Consider the following 18,680-nt stretch of genomic DNA (forward strand, 5'->3'; position numbering starts at 1 on the left):
GCAAGCGGCCGGGTAGAGTCCTCCAACGTCCGGGTCCCCTGAGTTTCTTGTTCCCGCGGGGTGCACTGAGCAGGCGCGGGAGCCCGAATTCTTAGAGTTTGGCTTCCGCGCGGCCGAGCCAAGTCGCCACGATCAGGGTTCCCTTAGTTGAGGCACCGGGTGGGCCGCGGCGGCGGTGACGGCGCCATGTATGCCGTGTACAAGCAGGCGCACCCGCCTACCGGCCTGGAGTTCGCGATGTACTGCAACTTCTTCAACAACAGCGAGCGCAACCTCGTGGTAGCCGGGACCTCGCAGCTCTACGTGTACCGCCTGAACCGCGACGCCGAGGTAGGCTGGGTGAGGGACCGCGGAGAGGTTGCGGGCAGCGATGTCGCTAGGTCCCCCGGCTGTCGCAGCCCGGAGTGGTCCCAGGTCTCTTGTCTTTAGGGCCTGCTTTTCGACTCCGTCTCGCCCGGCGCTGGCTCGCTTGCACTCGCGCCTCTTCCTTGCTCTTCTATGTCTTAGGCAGATGATCAGCGTTCACTTGCCGTTTGATACGTGGTAGGGATGCGACGGTGAACTAGACCTGCTTATTCCGGGGAGAACTCCTCCACTATGAAACACACTTGCGGACTGTCAGTGTGCAACGGAGGGAGGGAGGGAAGGAGGCTGAGTGTTTTCAGTCGGAAGATCAGGGGAACTTCTCTGTGCTAGATAGAGCAGGAATTTGTTGAGGAAAAAGCATTCCTCTCAAGGGAGCAAGGCTGGGTGTAGAGGGGGACAGACTACTAACAGGTGGCGTAGTAAAATGGAACCAACCCATCAGTGGGATGGGAGGAAACTTGGGTGCTTTGACTACCGGAGAGAATGGCGTTGGTCTAGGAAGACTTCTTGCGAGAGTCAGCTTGTTAGGTGTTCTTCAGAGAGGAGTAATACTTAGGCTGGTCAGGGATGGGGAAGGGAGGAGAGATGTTCCAAGCAGAGGAAGAAACAACCTGTGCACAGGCCAGAGCACTTGCAGGTGATATGTGCAGTGTGTGGGGTAGTGGGTACCTCTGGTCAGGACTGCACTCTCCAAAGCAGAGGGAAGCCACCAAAAGGGTTTTGAATAGGGGCTGACACCAATAGAGAAGCAAGCTGAAGTAGGCTGCCTGTCCTCAGTACCCATCTAGCACATGTATGTATATGCATGTAATGTGCCTAGTTTTGCAGATACATCCATCCCAAAACAAGCACCAGAAAAGAATGGGATATTTTAGTGAGAGCTTTGTATTTGGATATGTCATTAAAAAGACTTGGCTTAGGGCTGGGGTTTTCGCTCAGTGATACCGCCACCTGCCTTGCAAGCACAAAGTCCTGAATTCGATCCCGAGTACCAAAAAAAAAAAAGACTTGGCTGAAGTTTTGGGGATAGAAGTTAGGAAAAAATGGACATGTAGCACAGTGGTAGAGTGCTTGCCTAGTTTGCCACCTCCTCCATTCCCATCAGAAAAGTTTTGAAGTCAGACCTTGTCTTTATTATCAAGAACTGGATGAGACATTTTTGTTGTTGATTTTGGGTTTTTTTCTCTAATAGTGGGGATTGAATCCAGGGCTTTTGCACTGAGATACTTCCCCAGCTCTTTTTATTATTTTTTATTTTAAGGCAGGGTCTCATTAAATGGCTGAATTGCCCAGGCTGGATCTGAACTTGCAGTCTTCCCGCTTTACCTTTCCAGAGTGCTGGAATGACAGCCATGTGCCACCATGTCCAGCTGAAGAATTTCTGTAGGTGAACTTGTGAAGCTCAATATACATAGCCTCACATCAACTGCAGTCTCGCTGGGTATATTTTGAAACTAATTTTCCCATTTTTGAAAGATCCAATTTTTTGTTTGTTCCTTTCTTTTGAGACAGGGTCTCACTATGTGGTTCAGGTTGGCCTTGAACTCACGGCAATCCTCTTGCCTCAGTTTCTTGAGTGCAGGGATTTCAAGTGTGTGCCACGTGTGGCCCAAATTTTTAACTATAGTAAAAGTTTTTCTTCCCTGTTGCCAGTAGATTTTTACCAACTGAAACTGTTATTACATCATCATTCCTTTTTCTTTTTTCCCAGTAGTAAGGGACTCATCCATACTAGACAAGTGCTTTATGACTGATATAGAGTCTTCCTAAATTGCCAGGCTGGCCTTGAACTTGCAGTCCTCCCCACCTCTGCCTCCTGAATAGCAAGGATTACAGGTGTGCACACCATAGTCATACATTGTTACATTTTTAACAAATGGGTTCAAAGCCCACTGGAGTTTGTCTTCCCTCAGCAGATATTTATTAAGTCTCTACTGTGTGCAGGCAGCTGGTGAGATGTTGGTACACACTACAGTCAGAGTTACTTGCCCTGTGGAGCTTGCATTCTGGACAACAGGCCATGAACAACCAGTAAAATGTGTGTGAGAGATGAATGGTGTTGTGAAAACAGCAGAGCAGGATGAGATTGAGGAGGCAGGCTGTGGTGTTAAATCTTGCCTCTTTGGGAAGGTGAGATTTTAAAAAATGAGGTGGTGGTGGAAAAGCCTATGCAAGTCAGGCAAAGAGGTTCTGGATGGAGGGAGCAGTTCTAGCAGAGGTCGTGTGGCAGGAGGGACAGGGAAGAAGGGAGTGAGATGGGGAGAGCAGGTGGGAGAGGTGACAGGGTGGGAGTGGGGCTCCAGTGTGCCATGCACAACTAGAAGTCAAATAGGGAAGCACAGTTGTGGCAGAGAAGTTATCAGGGCCGGGGATTTAGCTCAGTGGTTCCACTGCCTGCCTCACAAGCACAAGGACCCAAGTTCGATCCCTGGTACAGAAAACAAATGAAACAAAAACAAAAAATTTAGCCGGGTGTGGTGGTGCATGCCTGTAATCCCAGCACTTGGAGGCTGAGGCAGGAGGATCACTGTGAGTTCGAGACCATCCTGGGCTACACAGTGAGATCCAGGTCAGTCTCACTACATAGTGAGACCCTGTCTCAAAAAAAAAAAAAAAAAAAAAAAAAAAGTTATCAGACCTAACTTATGTTTTCTGAGAGTCACTCTGGCTACCATATTCAAGAGAGGCCAAGAGGAGTCAGGGAGATCAGTTAGGTGGCTATAGCCATTAGGTGAGAGGCAGTGGTGTCTTGGACAGTATGATAACCATGGAGGTAATGTGAATGGACAGGGGTGAGGTGTGAAAGCGAGGAGCTGAGGGTGACATTAGGGTTTTGCCAGGGTCTGTGCATAACAGGTCTGAGATTAAGTCTGAGCACTTGAAGGGGTGTTGTTGCTAATCCATGGAGTGGAGAAGACTGTGGGTGGAGTGGGGCTAAGGAATTCATTTCTGGACATTGTATTAGTTTCTGTCTGTTGCATAACAAATTATCTCAAGACTTAGAAGTTCAGAAAATATTATTGCTCAAGTTTGGAATCAGGAATGGTTTAGCTAGGTTCTGGTTCTCTCATGAGGCTGGGCTGTGAACCTCTGAATCTTCCACTTGCTGGAGTCTCTCCCTTTCTGCAGGAGGCCTTTTTCCTCCCTCATGGACCTCTCCATGGGCTCACAAGGCAGCAGACAGACACCCTAGAGTAAGAGTACCAAGACTGACCACTGAAACTCTTGCCTTGTTTGTTGTACTGATCATGCTAAACAACGCTGGTAACAATGTGGGGGCTGCAGAAGCCTGAGTGTAGGGGCAGGGTTATTGAGGCTGTCTCAGGCATCAGCCAACTCTGATTTCTTGTCAGCTGGCACTGGGGAGGCGCAGGAGTAGGGTCTGAGCTAAGGCAAAGTTGAGGTCTTCAGCCTGTGGTTGTTTTCTGCCCTCTGAAGCTGGTGAAGTTCCTCAGAAGGTGGCCAAGGATAGTAACCCCGGCATTAAGAGGGGAGCCACTGAAGAGTTGGAGAGGATGTGGCCAGGGAGATAGAAAGGAAAACTCAGGGAGGGCTCTGGCACTGGGTCCTTCACTGCTGAGCCTGATGTGACAGAGACAGTGTGTTCTGGAGACAGGTGAGGATGCAGCCCAATTGGAGAAGGGTGAAGAGTTCCATGAGGGAGGGAACAGTGAACCCAGACAATTGTCCAAATGAGATTTGTACAAAAGGAAGCAAAGAAATAGACCAATAACTAACATGGAAAGAATGTTTTTTTCCTTCTTTCTCTCTTCTTCAACCTGTTTAAAATTTTTATTAGTACATTTGCAGTATAATGATTACATTCATTGTTGAGACTTGGTACATGTACATAACACATCTCAATTTTTGTCCCCCCTTCTCTCTTATTACTTTTCTTTTCTTGTTTTGTTTGTTTGTTTTGAGACAGGCTCTTGCTATGTAGTTCAAACTGGCCTTGAACTCACAGCATCTTCCTGATTCAGCCTTCTGAGTGCTGGGATTAAAGTGTGTGCCACTATGCCCAGCTACTTTCTGGTTTTTTGGTGTCTTTTTTTTTCCTTTTCCTGCCTTAGTCTCCTAAGTGCTGGAATCACAGGTGGCTGTCACCTCACCTGGCTAAAGAGCATTTTCTTAAAAATAAGGAAGGCTAAGACAGGAGGATTACAAATTCAAGTCTAGCATGTACAATTTAGTGAGACCCTGTGTCAAGATTAAAATAGTCTGTAGCTCAATACAAAGGTCCTCGGTTCAGTTCCCCAGAACCAGGAGGTAGTTGGGAGATAAGAGAAACAGCAGCGCAGTGTCTACTCACCAGTCACAGCCCACAGGAGTTAGGGAGCCTTTCACATTTTTTAATGGGCATAGAACATTTCAAAGGAGGATCCTTAAGGCACCGGATATAGCTACAGAGCCATAGCTGCCTGTTCTCTGGCCCTTTCTAGGTCAGTGTGCTGTTCACCAGATAGTGAAGCAAGAGAGGTCAGGGATGGAGATTGATAATGAAGGGAGGGCTCAGCCCAGTTATAGTTGCTGCGTGGACAAGCTGCCCAGGACGGCCCGCCAGGCAGTCACAGTCACACACACCTGTGTCTTGGGTTGGCATAGGACAGCAGGAAGGGGCCAGGTGTGCCCGTGTCTCCTCCATCCCACTCTGCCCCCATGTGGCCTTCTTGGCAGTGTGATGGCCTCAGGGTAGCCAAGCCACTTTCAGGAGCTCACGCTATGGGAGATCAAGGCAGAAGTGGCCAGTCATTGCCAGGACCAGACCAGGAGAACACAGGGTACTTCAGAGCAGCTCTCCTTTGCAGCTGCCTTGAATCTGTCCCTGGGGGTTTAGCACATGTGTAGCCCCATGGGGGTGGAGAGGATCCTGACCCAGTGGCACCTGATCATAGGAAGATCTTAGAGCTTCCTATGTTTCCCTCTTTGAGACTGGGTCTTGTTATGTAGTCTGGGAACTCCTGGGCTCAAGTGATTCTTACATTTTGGCCTCCCAAGTGCTGGGACCACAGCCCCTACCATGTCCTGGCTCTTCAGGAGCTCCTGACAGTCTTGCCTGTTGTAGCTGTGGCTGAAGTATGTTTTGTGCTACCTGTGTTGAGCCTGGGCCAGGGCCAGCACGGTCTGTGTGTCCAATGCGAGGCAGGTTGGGGGCAGAGGATGAATATATGTGGTATGGGATGGCCTTCTGAGGAAGCTGAGGGGCTTCCTGGGGAGCCCATGGCCAGGCTGGGAGCATCAGTATGTGAGGGTGTGTACAGCTATGTCCATGCACCTGGCTTGCACACCACCCACTGAGGAGACCATTTGGGCAGAGCTTCCTGGTGGTGGGGGCCAAAGATCTTCCAGATGAGCAGCAACTCACTGTTCCCTCTTCTCCCCTTTGCAGGCTCTGACCAAGAATGACAAGACCACAGGTAAGTGTGGGGGTCTGCCCTGTCCCTGCCTGGGCGTGTGCATTGATCAGAGTGCAGGTGTTCATTCAGATCCTGGCCCTCCCCAGAGGGGAAGTCCCATCGGGAGAAGCTGGAGCTGGTGGCCTCCTTCTCTTTCTTCGGCAATGTCATGTCCATGGCCAGTGTGCAGCTGGCAGGTGCCAAGCGGGATGCCCTGCTCCTCAGCTTCAAGGATGCGAAGGTGAGCAGGGGTGTGGTGGGGAAGTCCTGGGTACTGGATGGGTTGTGGGGGAAGTGCTGGGAGGGGCTGCTGGTGCCTGCGGGGCTGGTGGTGTGTGGGCCACAGCTCTGACCTCCTGCCCACAGCTGTCAGTGGTGGAATATGACCCAGGCACCCATGACCTGAAGACCCTGTCCTTGCACTACTTTGAGGAGCCTGAGCTACGGGTAGGCTTAGTCACATCCCTCTCCCTGCCCTGATGCTCTCCTGGGTCCTGCCCTGCAGCCTGGCTGACGCTTCTCTATCCCCAGGATGGGTTTGTGCAGAATGTGCACACGCCTCGCGTGCGAGTGGACCCGGATGGGCGCTGTGCAGCCATGCTCATCTATGGCACACGGCTGGTGGTGCTACCTTTCCGGAGGGAGAGCCTGGCTGAGGAGCACGAGGGGCTTGTGGGTGAGGGGTGAGTGCCAGCAGGGTGACTATGGGCACCCAGTTCCCCTCTGGCCCATCTGCATACCTCCTCTGATACCTCTGGCCCCCAGGCAGAGGTCCAGCTTCCTACCCAGTTACATCATCGATGTGCGGGCCCTGGATGAGAAGCTGCTCAACATTGTCGACCTGCAGTTTCTGCATGGCTACTATGAGCCCACCCTGCTCATCTTGTTTGAGCCCAACCAGACCTGGCCCGGGTGAGCCCTGGAGACCCCTATGCTGTGCACTCCTGGCTGCCTCTGCCTTGGGCGGGCCAGAGGGAGGGGATGCAGTGTGTGGCTCCCTTAGAGGGAAGGACTGGGCCACTGGCTCTGGCTGACCTACCTCTTGCTCCAGGCGGGTGGCTGTGAGGCAGGACACATGCTCTATTGTGGCCATCTCACTGAACATCACACAGAAGGTCCACCCTGTCATCTGGTCCCTCACCAGCCTGCCTTTCGACTGTACCCAGGCACTGGCTGTGCCCAAGCCCATAGGTGAGGGCCTAGAATAGCTGAGTGGTTACGGGGTGGGGGATGCTGAGCCTACTTACCAGCCTGTGTCTACCTCCAGGCGGGGTAGTGATCTTCGCAGTCAACTCACTGCTGTACCTGAACCAGAGTGTCCCCCCATATGGCGTGGCTCTCAACAGCCTCACCACGGGCACTACAGCTTTCCCCCTGCGTGAGTGCAGTGGCCGGGGCGGGTGGGGTGTAGGGCCTCCAGGTGGCCTCACTGCCCTTCCCACAGGTACTCAGGAGGGTGTGCGGATTACTCTGGATTGTGCACAGGCCGCCTTCATCTCCTATGACAAGATGGTCATCTCCCTCAAGGGTGGCGAGATGTGAGCTCTAGCCCATGAGTCCAGTCCACCCTGGGACCCCACATGCCCCCCATGTCCGCTCAATGCTCCCTATCCTGACTCCTCACCACACCCCTGATCCCCTTCTCCATTCAGTGCCCACCACATCGCCCACTGATCACCTCCCCTCCCCCAGCTACGTGCTGACTCTCATCACTGACGGCATGCGTAGCGTCCGTGCATTCCACTTTGACAAGGCTGCTGCCAGTGTCCTTACCACCAGTGTGAGTAGGGATGACAGGGAAGGGCTTGCCGTGGAGCCAGGCATGGCCCTGTCTTCACTCACGTCCTCCCTCAGATGGTCACCATGGAGCCTGGGTACTTGTTCCTGGGCTCTCGCTTGGGCAACTCCCTCCTGCTCAAGTACACAGAGAAATTGCAGGAACCCCCAGCTAGCACTGTCCGCGAGGCTGCTGACAAGGTGGGTGTCCATGGGGTGGAGCCCTCAGCCTAGCCTGTCACTGCCCTCTGTGTGGGGCAGCCTCAGAGGTTGCTTACTTCCTTCTTGGGCCTCACAGGAAGAGCCTCCCTCCAAGAAGAAGCGGGTGGACTCTGCAGCAGGCTGGGCAGGTGAGGGGCTGGGCTGGGCAGGTGAAAGGCTGGAGTCCCCAGGGCCAGGCTCAAGGGGCTTTGTGTGCCATACCACAGGGAACAAGACAGTGCCACAGGATGAAGTGGATGAGATTGAGGTATATGGCAGCGAGGCTCAGTCAGGCACACAGCTGGCCACCTACTCCTTTGAGGTTTGTGCAGAATGTGCTTTTGAGGTGAGGGTGTGCCCGCCCCTACTGTCCCCCCTGACTGCTGCTGTACTCACAGGTGTGTGACAGCATGCTTAATATTGGACCCTGTGCTAATGCTGCTGTAGGTGAACCTGCCTTCCTCTCTGAAGAGGTACCTTCAGAGGGGCCTTGGGCCTGGGTTGGGGCCTGGTGGGGACAGCATCCTGATCTCATCCTGTACAGTTTCAGAACAGCCCTGAGCCTGACCTGGAGATTGTGGTTTGCTCTGGCTATGGAAAGAATGGGGCCCTGTCAGTGCTGCAGGTGTGCAGAGGAGGGAAGGAGAGGCGGGTGGACTCTAGGATACCTGAGTGGGCTGACTCCCCATCCTACCCCATCTTCATTCCAGAAGAGTATCCGGCCCCAGGTGGTGACAACCTTTGAACTTCCTGGCTGCTATGACATGTGGACAGTCATTGCTCCTGTGCGTAAGGAGGAGGTAGGCAAGAGTGAGCTGAGGAGGCCTGGATGGTGTGGTGGCCTGGGGACAGCCTGGTCCAGGCAGTCATGTCCATATGCTTGTATCACCAGATCATGGCTCCCACCCTACCTATCTTTGACCCTCACAGGAGGAGACACCAAAGGCAGAGGGCTCAGAGCAGGAACCCAGTGTTCCTGAAGCAGAGGATGATGGGCGAAGACATGGGTTTCTCATTCTGAGCCGGGAAGACTCTACCATGGTAGGACTAGGCCTGGGCCTGGGCCTGGGGTTTGGGGTCCCCAGAGAGGGCAAAGCTCACTGCTGCCATCTGCAGATCTTACAGACGGGCCAGGAGATCATGGAGCTGGATACCAGTGGCTTTGCCACCCAGGGGCCCACGGTCTTTGCTGGAAACATTGGGGACAATCGCTACATTGTCCAAGTATCACCACTGGGCATCCGTCTGCTGGAAGGAGGTGGGTGGGCCCTAGGGAGACAGGTTCTGGAGTGTACGTTCTGTGGGGTGTGGGTGGATGTGGATCAACTGACCACCCTGTGTCTACAGTGAATCAGCTGCACTTCATCCCTGTGGACCTGGGTGCCCCAATTGTGCAGTGTGCAGTGGCTGATCCCTATGTGGTTATCATGAGCGCCGAGGGCCACGTTACCATGTTCCTGCTGAAGAGCGATTCCTATGGTGGCCGCCACCACCGCCTGGCACTGCACAAGCCTCCACTGCACCATGTAGGTCCCTCACGCCATGCCTACTCTGTCCCCACCCACTTGTCCCTGCTGTGGCTGAGCCCCATTCTCCCTGCAGCAGTCCAAGGTGATCACGCTGTGCCTGTACCGTGATGTCAGCGGCATGTTCACCACAGAGAGCCGCCTGGGTGGTGCCCGCGATGAGCTGGGGGTTCGCAGCATCTTGGAGGCTGAGGGCCTGGGCTCAGAGACCAGGTGCGTGGGGGCCAGAGACCAGGGGCCTGGGTCCCCAGGGCAGTCTGTGATGTTCTCTGGTCCCCAGCCCTACAGTGGACGATGAAGAGGAGATGCTGTACGGGGACTCCAGCTCCCTCTTCAGCCCTAGCAAGGAGGAGACCCGGAGGAGCAGCCAGCCTCCAGCTGATCGAGAACCCACACCCTTCAGGGCAGAGCCCACACACTGGTGCCTGCTGGTGCGGGAGAATGGCACCATGGAGGTGGGTGCGCCTGCACAGCACCCCAGCCCATCCAGCACAGCTGTCTGTCGCTAACCTCCATCCCCCACAGATCTACCAACTCCCAGACTGGCGGCTGGTGTTCCTGGTGAAGAACTTCCCTGTGGGGCAGCGAGTCCTGGTGGACAGCTCCTCCGGACAGCCAACCACGCAGGGTGAGGCCCGCAAGGAGGAAGCCACACGCCAGGGCGAGCTGCCACTGGTCAAGGAGGTGTTGCTCGTTGCTCTGGGGAGTCGCCAGAGCAGGCCCTACCTGCTGGTGAGTGTTCTGTGGGCTGCCTGCCCCTGAAAGCCCTACCTGCATTCACAGCCCTTCCCTGTCTGGTCCCCAGGTGCATGTGGACCAGGAGCTACTCATCTATGAGGCTTTCCCTCACGACTCCCAGCTCGGCCAGGGCAACCTCAAAGTCCGGTTTAAGAAGGTACCAGACCCTACTAGGGCATAGGGGAAGAGTGTGTGGGAGCCCAAGCTCATAGAGCCTGGTATTCATTGTGACCTTTGCTAGGTCCCTCACAACATCAACTTCCGTGAGAAGAAGCCAAAGCCATCCAAAAAGAAAGCAGAAGGTGGCAGCACTGAGGAGGGGTCTGGGGCCCGGGGCCGTGTGGCACGTTTCCGCTACTTCGAGGACATTTATGGCTATTCAGGGGTAGGTCAGTGCTGTGTGGGAATCTGGAGGTCAAGGTGCTCAGGACCGCACTCAAGTGTCCCGTGGTACTTGCCCCCAGGTGTTCATCTGTGGTCCCTCACCCCACTGGCTCTTGGTGACTGGCCGGGGGGCTCTGCGGCTGCACCCTATGGGCATTGATGGCCCGATTGACTCCTTCGCCCCATTCCACAATGTCAACTGCCCTCGGGGATTTCTGTACTTCAACAGACAGGTAGGAAGGCTCAGGCTGTTTCCCTTCTGCGCCACAAGCCTTGCTGGGCCAGATCAGGTACTGGGACCCCAGAAATGGAAGCCCTTGTCATCTGGGGCAGGGAGGACTCTCAGCTATCCCCAGAGCCTGGAGTAGGTGTCTGGAGGAGGATGGGATCTGGCCTTCATAGCAAAATGTCTGGAGGTTGGGGCAGTTGGGAATAGAGGTAGAGATGAGGTCACCTGCCATAGAAAGCCCTGCTCCAAAGCCTAGCTGAGCTGGCTTTAGCTCCCATTCTGCCTGTAAGTTGGCTATGTTGACTTTTGAGACAAGTACACCTTTTCTGCGCCTATTTTCTCACCCATGCCACCCACTTGGCAGCAGTGACTCCCTGGGTCACTCAGGGACTCTCACTGACATGGCAAATGCCTCCCAGACAGCCTGGTCGGGGTATTATCTACTTTTTTTGTAGTTCTTGGCACAGAGACTTTTCTGCCTATTTTTCTAGTCTGTGAGGCCTCCTTTGCCTGCAGTATCCAGTGTCTTCTGGGCCAAAGCCTTTCCATACCCTGTGCTAGCATTCCCCAGCCTGGGGTGAGCTTAGGCGAATGGATGGGTTTGTGAATGGGAAGAGGAACATAGCCACCCTCCAGGCCCTTGCTGGGCAGTGGCATCTGCCCACCATGCCCTTGGCTGTCCCAGGCCTCATTTACCCTCACTCTTAGGGTGAGCTGAGGATCAGTGTCCTGCCCGCTTACTTGTCCTATGATGCCCCATGGCCCGTCAGGAAGATCCCTCTGCGCTGCACAGCCCACTATGTGGCTTACCATGTGGAGTCCAAGGTCTGTTTCCCACCCCACCCTACACACCCTTCTCACTGTCTTCCTGGTCTGGTCTTCTATATGACACCCCTAACCCCTTAGGTGTATGCTGTGGCCACCAGCACCAGCACACCATGCACCCGCATTCCACGCATGACAGGGGAAGAAAAGGAGTTTGAGGCCATTGAGAGAGGTGCGTGGTGCAGGGGAGGGTGGGCTGTGTTCAGGGCTAGCTCTGACCACCCCTCTACCCATCCCTGCAGATGACAGGTACATCCACCCACAGCAGGAAGCCTTCTCTATCCAGCTCATCTCCCCAGTTAGCTGGGAGGCCATTCCCAATGCCAGGTAAGACTGGGCTGTGAGTGGAGGCTGTGCCTTGCTTACCAGGTAGGGGTATCCTAAGGAGGTCTAACCTTGTGCAGGATCGAGCTGGAGGAGTGGGAACACGTCACATGCATGAAAACAGTGTCACTGCGCAGCGAAGAGACTGTGTCAGGCCTCAAGGGCTATGTGGCTGCTGGAACCTGCCTCATGCAGGGGGAGGAAGTCACATGCCGAGGACGGGTAAGGGACCAGTGGGTAGAGGTAGGCAGCACCTGGCAGCCCTTCTGCTATCTCCATGTGTCCCTTCCTCACCTAGATCCTGATCATGGATGTGATCGAGGTAGTGCCTGAGCCTGGCCAGCCCCTAACCAAGAACAAGTTCAAGGTCCTGTATGAGAAGGAGCAGAAGGGTCCTGTGACAGCTCTGTGTCACTGCAATGGCCACCTGGTGTCTGCCATTGGCCAGAAGGTCTGCTACCCAGGCTTTTCCCACCCACCCTTATCCATGTCATCTGCCTCTGCTCACCCACACCCTCCCCATAGATCTTCCTGTGGAGCCTCCGGGCCAGTGAGCTGACAGGCATGGCCTTCATCGATACACAGCTGTACATCCACCAGATGATCAGTGTCAAAAACTTCATCCTGGCTGCAGATGTCATGAAGAGCATCTCACTGCTACGCTACCAGGAGGAGAGCAAGACACTTAGCCTGGTGTCCCGGGTATGCTGCATGGCTTAGCAGTGGGGGTGGGCACCAGCCCAAGGTCCAGCCTGACCTCCCCTTCCTTCCCCAGGATGCCAAGCCCCTGGAGGTGTACAGCGTGGACTTCATGGTGGACAATGCCCAGCTTGGCTTCCTGGGTAAGCATGCAGGAGCTTCCTGGGTGAGGGCTGTGGGACTGACATTGAGGGCCACTGGGGCTGACTCTGGGCCTCTGTCTTCAGTGTCTGACCGAGACCGCAACCTTATGGTGTACATGTACCTGCCTGAAGGTGAGTGCCCTGCCCCACCCCCCATCACTGGGCACTAGGCACTAAGTTGGCAATGACCTCAGTCCTTCTGGCTTAGCCAAGGAGAGTTTTGGAGGCATGCGCCTGCTGCGTCGGGCAGACTTCCATGTGGGAGCCCATGTGAACACCTTCTGGAGGACTCCGTGCCGGGGGGCTACTGAGGGACCCAGCAAGAAGTCAGTTGTGTGGGAGAATAAGCACATCACATGGTTTGGTGAGTGCCGGGGCAGGTGTTCTTAAGGTGGGGGATGGCAGGTGGCTCACACTGTGCCCTCTGATCCTTCAGCCACACTGGATGGTGGAATTGGGCTCCTGCTACCCATGCAGGAGAAGACCTACCGGCGCTTGCTGATGCTGCAGAATGCATTGACCACCATGCTGCCCCACCATGCTGGCCTCAACCCCCGTGCCTTCCGGTGAGCGCCTGCCATTGCTCACCTCCCCACCTGCATTGCCTCTGCCAGCTTGCCCTGACCTCCACCAAATGCCCACCTTCCCCAGGATGCTGCATGTAGACCGGCGTATTCTGCAGAATGCCGTGCGTAATGTCCTTGACGGGGAGCTGCTTAACCGGTACCTGTACCTCAGCACCATGGAGCGTGGTGAGCTGGCTAAGAAGATTGGCACAACGCCCGACATCGTGAGCACCCTGCTGCCTGCCTGTCCATCTCAGCCCATTCCCACCCTGCTCAGGTCTTGCGCTGACCTCCTTCATTCCACAGATCCTGGATGACTTGCTGGAGACAGACCGTGTCACTGCCCACTTCTAGCCCTGATGCTACTCACCCATATACACCACCTCTTGCCCTTTTTGTACAAAATACAAGGAGAACAATTTCTTTGAGAAAAGTGTGATTACTGTGTTGTCAGATCCCCAGGGTATGGGGTGTCTACACTGCTAGCCCTGGGGCCTATGTCTCCAGATACTGGTAGAGCTCTTCAGTCCAGGGTACAAGGCCCAGGTGGGCAAGAAGACGAACCAGGAAGGCAGTGAATCGCATAGTCAGGGTCTCCAGCCTGGGTGGCAAGACCAAGGGATCATGGTCTATGGAGAGCAGGCTCTGACCAGCCCGCCTAACTAGTCCTATGTGCCTGCCTACTTACCTGAGGGCCACTTCAAACTTGAGCATCTCCCAGATGACCCTGGCATGGCGCAGGAGGCTGCTGCCATAGATGCCCTGGTACATTGCACTTGCCAGGCGGCTCCAGCCCCGAACAGCACTGTGTCAGACACATGTATAAGACACTGACTTGACCTGCCCCCAGGATACCCCTCAGGTTACCAACCTCTTGGCCATGAGGAAGTAACGGTCCACAGGGGTGCCAAGGGCCACATTGATGGCACGCACGGTATTGATGTTGCGCAATACAAGCAGCATGGGCCGTGGCATTGCCTTGATCACCTGCATGACACTCTCAAAGTGGTCGCGGGCCATGTCCTGCATGTAGGCTGTTTCCTCGTGACTCAGCAGGTGGGAGCTCCACAGCTGCTCCAGGCGCACAGGCCGCTGCATGAGCACCTCGGAGAACAGCATATAGTCTGCAGAGGTACAGCCTGAGTAGGGTCTGTAGCCAGCCCCACCTGCCCACCCTGGCAGCCAGCAGCCACCCTCACCTTGTACACCAAGTGCAGCTGAGTGTGCCTTCATTGCTGCGTTGTCCCTCAGGATGATGGCTCGCCACAGCTGGCACAGGGATTCCCGGTCCCTGTGGGAGCCTGGCAGTGAGCCTACATCCCAGGGCAGGGAGATGGGCCCAGGGAGAGCTTTGCCTGGCCCCCACCTACCCCCACTTACTTCTGATCCAGGAACTGGTAGAGCCCATGGTCCAGCAACACCAGCTCTGCCTTCCCATCTGGGGCCTTCCTCACCAAAACTAGGGACACAGCACATCAGTGAACGCCACCCCCACCAAGACCCTACCCTAGAGTGGTTTCCTACCATTGCCAGGGTGGGGGTCAGAGTGGATGAAGCCTGTATAGAAGATCTGCTCAGCAAAAGCCTGGATCAGCTTCTCTGCTACCTGGGAGAAAGACGGGACATGCAGTAGGCACAGGCAGCACCCCTATCCTACCCTGCATACAGCACTCACATCCTGTAGTGCCAGCCCCTGGCTCCTGATGGCCTCCACATCATTAATCTTGCATCCGTCACAGAAGTCAGCTGTCAGCACACGCTGGGAGAAAGTGAGAGGCTGAGCTCAGTAGACCTGTGCTGCCCACCCTCCAAAGGAGCCATCCAGCTTACCTTGCTGGACTTGTCCCAGTGTACTCGGGGGACCACAATGTACTGGAAGTGCTTCAGCTCCTGTGCGCAGCGCTCTGCATTGCGGCCCTCGTTCTCAAAGTCCAGCTCCTGGGCCAGAGTCCCCTTCAGATCCTACAGCCAGACGGGAGCCAAGGTCCAGGCCCAGCTCCTATCCACCACCTAGAGGATATGGCTCCCGCCTACTGGGGCAGTGCTACCTGCAGGACCCAGCTAAAGCCAAAGCTGGGGTGCATGAGCTCCACAAGCCGCAGCAGTAACTCCAGTGTGTGCACGTCTGCCTCAAAGCGGTCCTGCAGGTCAATGTACTGCACCTAGGAGGGCCAGGATCTGTCTAGGACCAGTATGGTCACCATGCTGAGAGCCTCCCCCTGCACATGCAGCCCAGGTACCTTTACGGCCACAGTGGTACCATCCTGTAGCTTGGCACGGTGCACCTGTGCCAGGCTTGCAGCAGCCATTGGCTGGTACTCAAACTCCTGAAAGAGCTCCTGGGGCAGCGCCCGAAAGTCTTCAAGGAACAAGTCATCCACCTGGTGGGAACAGGAGTTGCAACAACAGCTGGCAGTCCTTGTCCCCTATCTTCCCATGGGTGGAGCTCACCTCCCGGAAGCCACGTGTGAGGGCCCTATCCTCCAGCACACGAAGGGTTCTGATGTACTCCGGTGGCAGTAGGTGGTTAAAGGCACACAGCCCCTGGCCCAGCTTCACATAGAGGCCGCCATTGCGGATGGCCCCTGTCACCAGGGCATCAGCTGCCCGCTGGTGACATGCAGACATCACCTCCACGTACCCTGGGCTGTTCTGACCACAAGCATGGAGGGGAGGATGGGGCAGGTGGCCACCTCCTTAGCCCCCCAGCTCCTGCCACCTCCAGTATGTTCCCACATGCCCAGGCATGACGACAGACCTCTTCGACCCCTCGCAGGATGACGTTGGTACACCACCAGTAGTCCAGGGAGATGTGCAGGCCGATCCTCAGGGACCTGTGCGCACAGACAGCCTCAGCCAGGTCCCAGGAACTGGGGCTCCAATGCAGTCCCTTATTCCCCAAGCCTTGCTGAGGTCTATCTTCATCCCTGACACCACCACCACCATCCCCCCATCCCAGCCCCGTGAACTCATGGGCACATTTTGGTCCTTCTACTTGGGACTTCTCTAAAAGCCTCAGCAGCCTGACACACCCATAGGCACCCAGGAGAGGGAGACTGGTGTCAGAAAGTGAAGCCACACCCTCCTGCTGAGACCTGCCCTCCACACGCGGTGTCTTCCTGCCCATCCTAACCAGGCACAGAGGGCCAGCAGGAACCTGGCAAGGCAAGGCATGCGTGGGTGGCCAGGTGTCCTTTCCTAAGCAGTACAGTCCCAGAGGTGAGGGAGGTGGCTGCCTTCACAAGAACCAAGGATGTCCCAAATGCAAAGGGAGAAAATGAAAATGATCATTCAAGGAGGGGAGGTATCTGTGAGCTTGTGGACTTTGCTATCTGAAGATAGAAATAAATAGTAAAGGTTAGAGGATGTGTATCTCAGACACCCAGCTCTGGCCTGTGAGAGGCATGGACATGCAGTCATTCTCCACTGAAAGGCACCAGCTAATCCCAGGGCAGGGCAGGAAATGACAAGGATAACCCCAGAACATTCTGTGGGATCAAAACACTCAAAAAAGGGAGCTGAGCCAGAGGGTAGGGAAAGTTAACAGTAAAATCTAGGGGTGGGTATATTGGGATACTGGAGACCCTTTTAACTTTGCTGTTTCAATTTTTTCACAACAAAATGTTGGAATAAAAAAAGAGGAGAGACATAAAAGCCTGGTTGAAGGGACTCCCTTGAGTTAACTCAGGAACAGTCTTTGCAAAATGATGCAGGCAGTAGCACACTGGATAAAATAAAATCCCTCAGTCTTGAATGGTGTGAATAATTCATAAATGGGGGAAGAGAAACTTCCTTACAGGAAGACAGATAGTAAATGTTAATAGAAAGACTGAATTTGAAAAATTATCCTTCGCCGAGCGTGGTGGCGCATGCCTTAATCCCAGAACTCAGGAGGCTGAGGCAGGAGGATCGCTGTGAGTTCGAGACCAACCTGGGCTACACAGTGAGTTTCAGGGCAGTCTCAACTACAAAGTGAGACCCTGTCTCAAAAAACCAAAAAAAGAAAAAAAAAGAAAGATCATCCTTCGACAGCTACTAACAATTAATTCATCACGCTGGGGAAGCACAGTGCCTGCCTGGCAAGCACGAGGTCCTGAGTTTGATCCCTGGTACAAAAAAAAAAAAAAAAAAAAAAAGAAGAAGAGAAAAATACCCCAAAACACTTGATTCACGCCAGTGTGGTGACACACACCTATAATCACAGCACCTGGGAGGATCAGGCAAAATAATTACTGTGAGTATAAGGCCAGCCTGGGCTACATAATGAGCCCCTATCTCAAAAAAACAAAATAATAAATTCACCCAAATATCTGCCAATATTAAGTGGGCAGGTGGGAGGGCCACAGGATGGAACTAACATCATCTCAAAGTGTCACTCCTGGGTACTTATCAATGACAAGGAGGAAAGTACTGAAATTTAAGACAAACAGATTATGTGCTACTTGACTGGACAGGGCGAACACAGCACATCACTTCAGCAGTGTTCCAACAAAAGCACGTCAGCTGGGGTCAGGGATTTAGCTCAGTGGGGCTGCTGCCTGCCTTGCAAGTGCAAGGTCCCAAGTTGGATCCCCAGTACAAAAAAAAAGCACGCCACCTGAATCAGACCTCACAAACAAGACAACCCGTGAGACATCGCCAGAAAGATTTTCCCATAGGTGAGACAGTAACTGTTTTAGTCTCTGTGACACTGTGGCAACCCTACTTCTTCAGGGATGACATGGGCACTTCATATTCCAATAAAGCTTTAGTGACACAAGCAGCAGCATCCTGGGTGATTGCATTTGCCCCAAGGACTATGGTTTCCCTACCCCCTTGGTACAATAGAATTACTGGTCTGTGGTCTTCAAGATTGCTCTGTGGTAAAGAATTAACTATATCCAGAGACCTTTGCCCTGGAGATTGCCTCTAACCATGTGAAATCTCCTGAGTGACAGGAGCACCTTTGTTTTTCATTGGGCCCTGGCAGCATATGTGACTTGTGACTAAAAAGACCAACAAGTTTGAGGGTTTAGGGGAACTAATAGCCAATGATTCAATCATCTATGCCTAAGCCCTAATAAAAATAGGGCATGGTGATACATGCCTGTAATCCTAGTACTCTGAGAGGCTGAGGCAGGAGGATTACAAGTTTGAGCCTAGCCTGAGCAAATGAACAACTTAGCAAGAACCCTTTCAACAAATTAAGAAAATGGCTGGGAATGTAGCTCACTGCAAAGGGTCTGGGTTCAATCCCCAGTACTGCAAAGATAAGTCAACAAGAAAATAAATAAATGCACTTTCCTGAGTTCTGTGCATCATTCTAGAGAACTATCAAAGCTGAGGAAGGGGCTGGGCTGTGGCTTAGTGGTACAGCACTTGCCTAGCATGTGTGAGGCCCTGGGTTTAATCCTTACTACAGAGAAGGAAAAAAAAATATTTTCAGGATTTAGCTCAGTGGTGCTGCACCTGCCTTGTAAGTGCAAGGTCCTGAGTTTGATTCCCAACACACACACACACACACACAA

At 53.9% G+C, this 18,680-nt stretch overlaps 2 protein-coding genes across 6 annotated transcripts in view; one reads left to right on the forward strand and one right to left on the reverse strand.

Moving 5' to 3' along the window:
• Positions 1-13,601, forward strand: Cpsf1 (cleavage and polyadenylation specific factor 1). 4 transcript variants are annotated; one of them, XM_010630510.3, is made up of 37 exons: positions 1-330; positions 5,756-5,783; positions 5,870-6,003; positions 6,129-6,209; positions 6,294-6,445; positions 6,528-6,674; positions 6,814-6,953; positions 7,030-7,140; positions 7,207-7,300; positions 7,455-7,542; positions 7,617-7,739; positions 7,837-7,888; positions 7,967-8,061; positions 8,138-8,212; positions 8,284-8,364; positions 8,450-8,539; positions 8,670-8,780; positions 8,856-8,997; positions 9,087-9,265; positions 9,342-9,478; positions 9,546-9,720; positions 9,791-9,997; positions 10,071-10,160; positions 10,245-10,388; positions 10,468-10,620; positions 11,325-11,441; positions 11,523-11,613; positions 11,684-11,768; positions 11,846-11,987; positions 12,064-12,216; positions 12,291-12,467; positions 12,541-12,607; positions 12,692-12,739; positions 12,816-12,971; positions 13,044-13,173; positions 13,259-13,397; positions 13,480-13,601. In XM_010630510.3, exons 1-37 carry the CDS (start codon positions 187-189, stop codon positions 13,525-13,527), a joined length of 4,326 nt encoding a protein of 1,441 aa, XP_010628812.1. In that variant the 5' UTR covers positions 1-186; the 3' UTR covers positions 13,528-13,601. The 4 variants fall into 4 exon arrangements, with proteins under 4 accessions (XP_010628812.1, XP_033616709.1, XP_033616710.1 ...); XM_033760818.1 differs by lacking the exon at positions 8,138-8,212; XM_010630511.2 differs by lacking the exon at positions 8,284-8,364 and having other exon boundaries at positions 187-330.
• Adck5 (aarF domain containing kinase 5) overlaps positions 13,602-18,680 on the reverse strand; it is a 16,178-nt gene continuing 11,099 nt past the window's right edge. Inside the window, exons 4-15 of one of the 2 annotated variants that reach the window (XM_010630509.3) lie at positions 15,932-16,007; positions 15,625-15,825; positions 15,414-15,554; positions 15,222-15,335; positions 15,004-15,135; positions 14,849-14,932; positions 14,698-14,779; positions 14,554-14,632; positions 14,373-14,464; positions 14,045-14,297; positions 13,862-13,978; positions 13,602-13,774 (exon numbers count right to left, since the gene is read on the reverse strand). In XM_010630509.3, the coding sequence (XP_010628811.1) occupies positions 13,669-13,774; positions 13,862-13,978; positions 14,045-14,297; positions 14,373-14,464; positions 14,554-14,632; positions 14,698-14,779; positions 14,849-14,932; positions 15,004-15,135; positions 15,222-15,335; positions 15,414-15,554; positions 15,625-15,825; positions 15,932-16,007 (1,477 nt within the window). In that variant the 3' untranslated portion in view covers positions 13,602-13,668. The remainder of the gene's footprint in view (positions 13,775-13,861; positions 13,979-14,044; positions 14,298-14,372; positions 14,465-14,553; positions 14,633-14,697; positions 14,780-14,848; positions 14,933-15,003; positions 15,136-15,221; positions 15,336-15,413; positions 15,555-15,624; positions 15,826-15,931; positions 16,008-18,680) is intronic. The other variant, XM_033760820.1, reaches the window with a different exon arrangement.

Source organism: Fukomys damarensis, unplaced genomic scaffold (genome assembly GCF_012274545.1).
Source record: "Fukomys damarensis isolate Sample0158 unplaced genomic scaffold, DMR_v1.0_HiC HiC_scaffold_5, whole genome shotgun sequence".
NCBI classification, from domain to species: Eukaryota; Metazoa; Chordata; class Mammalia; order Rodentia; family Bathyergidae; genus Fukomys; species Fukomys damarensis.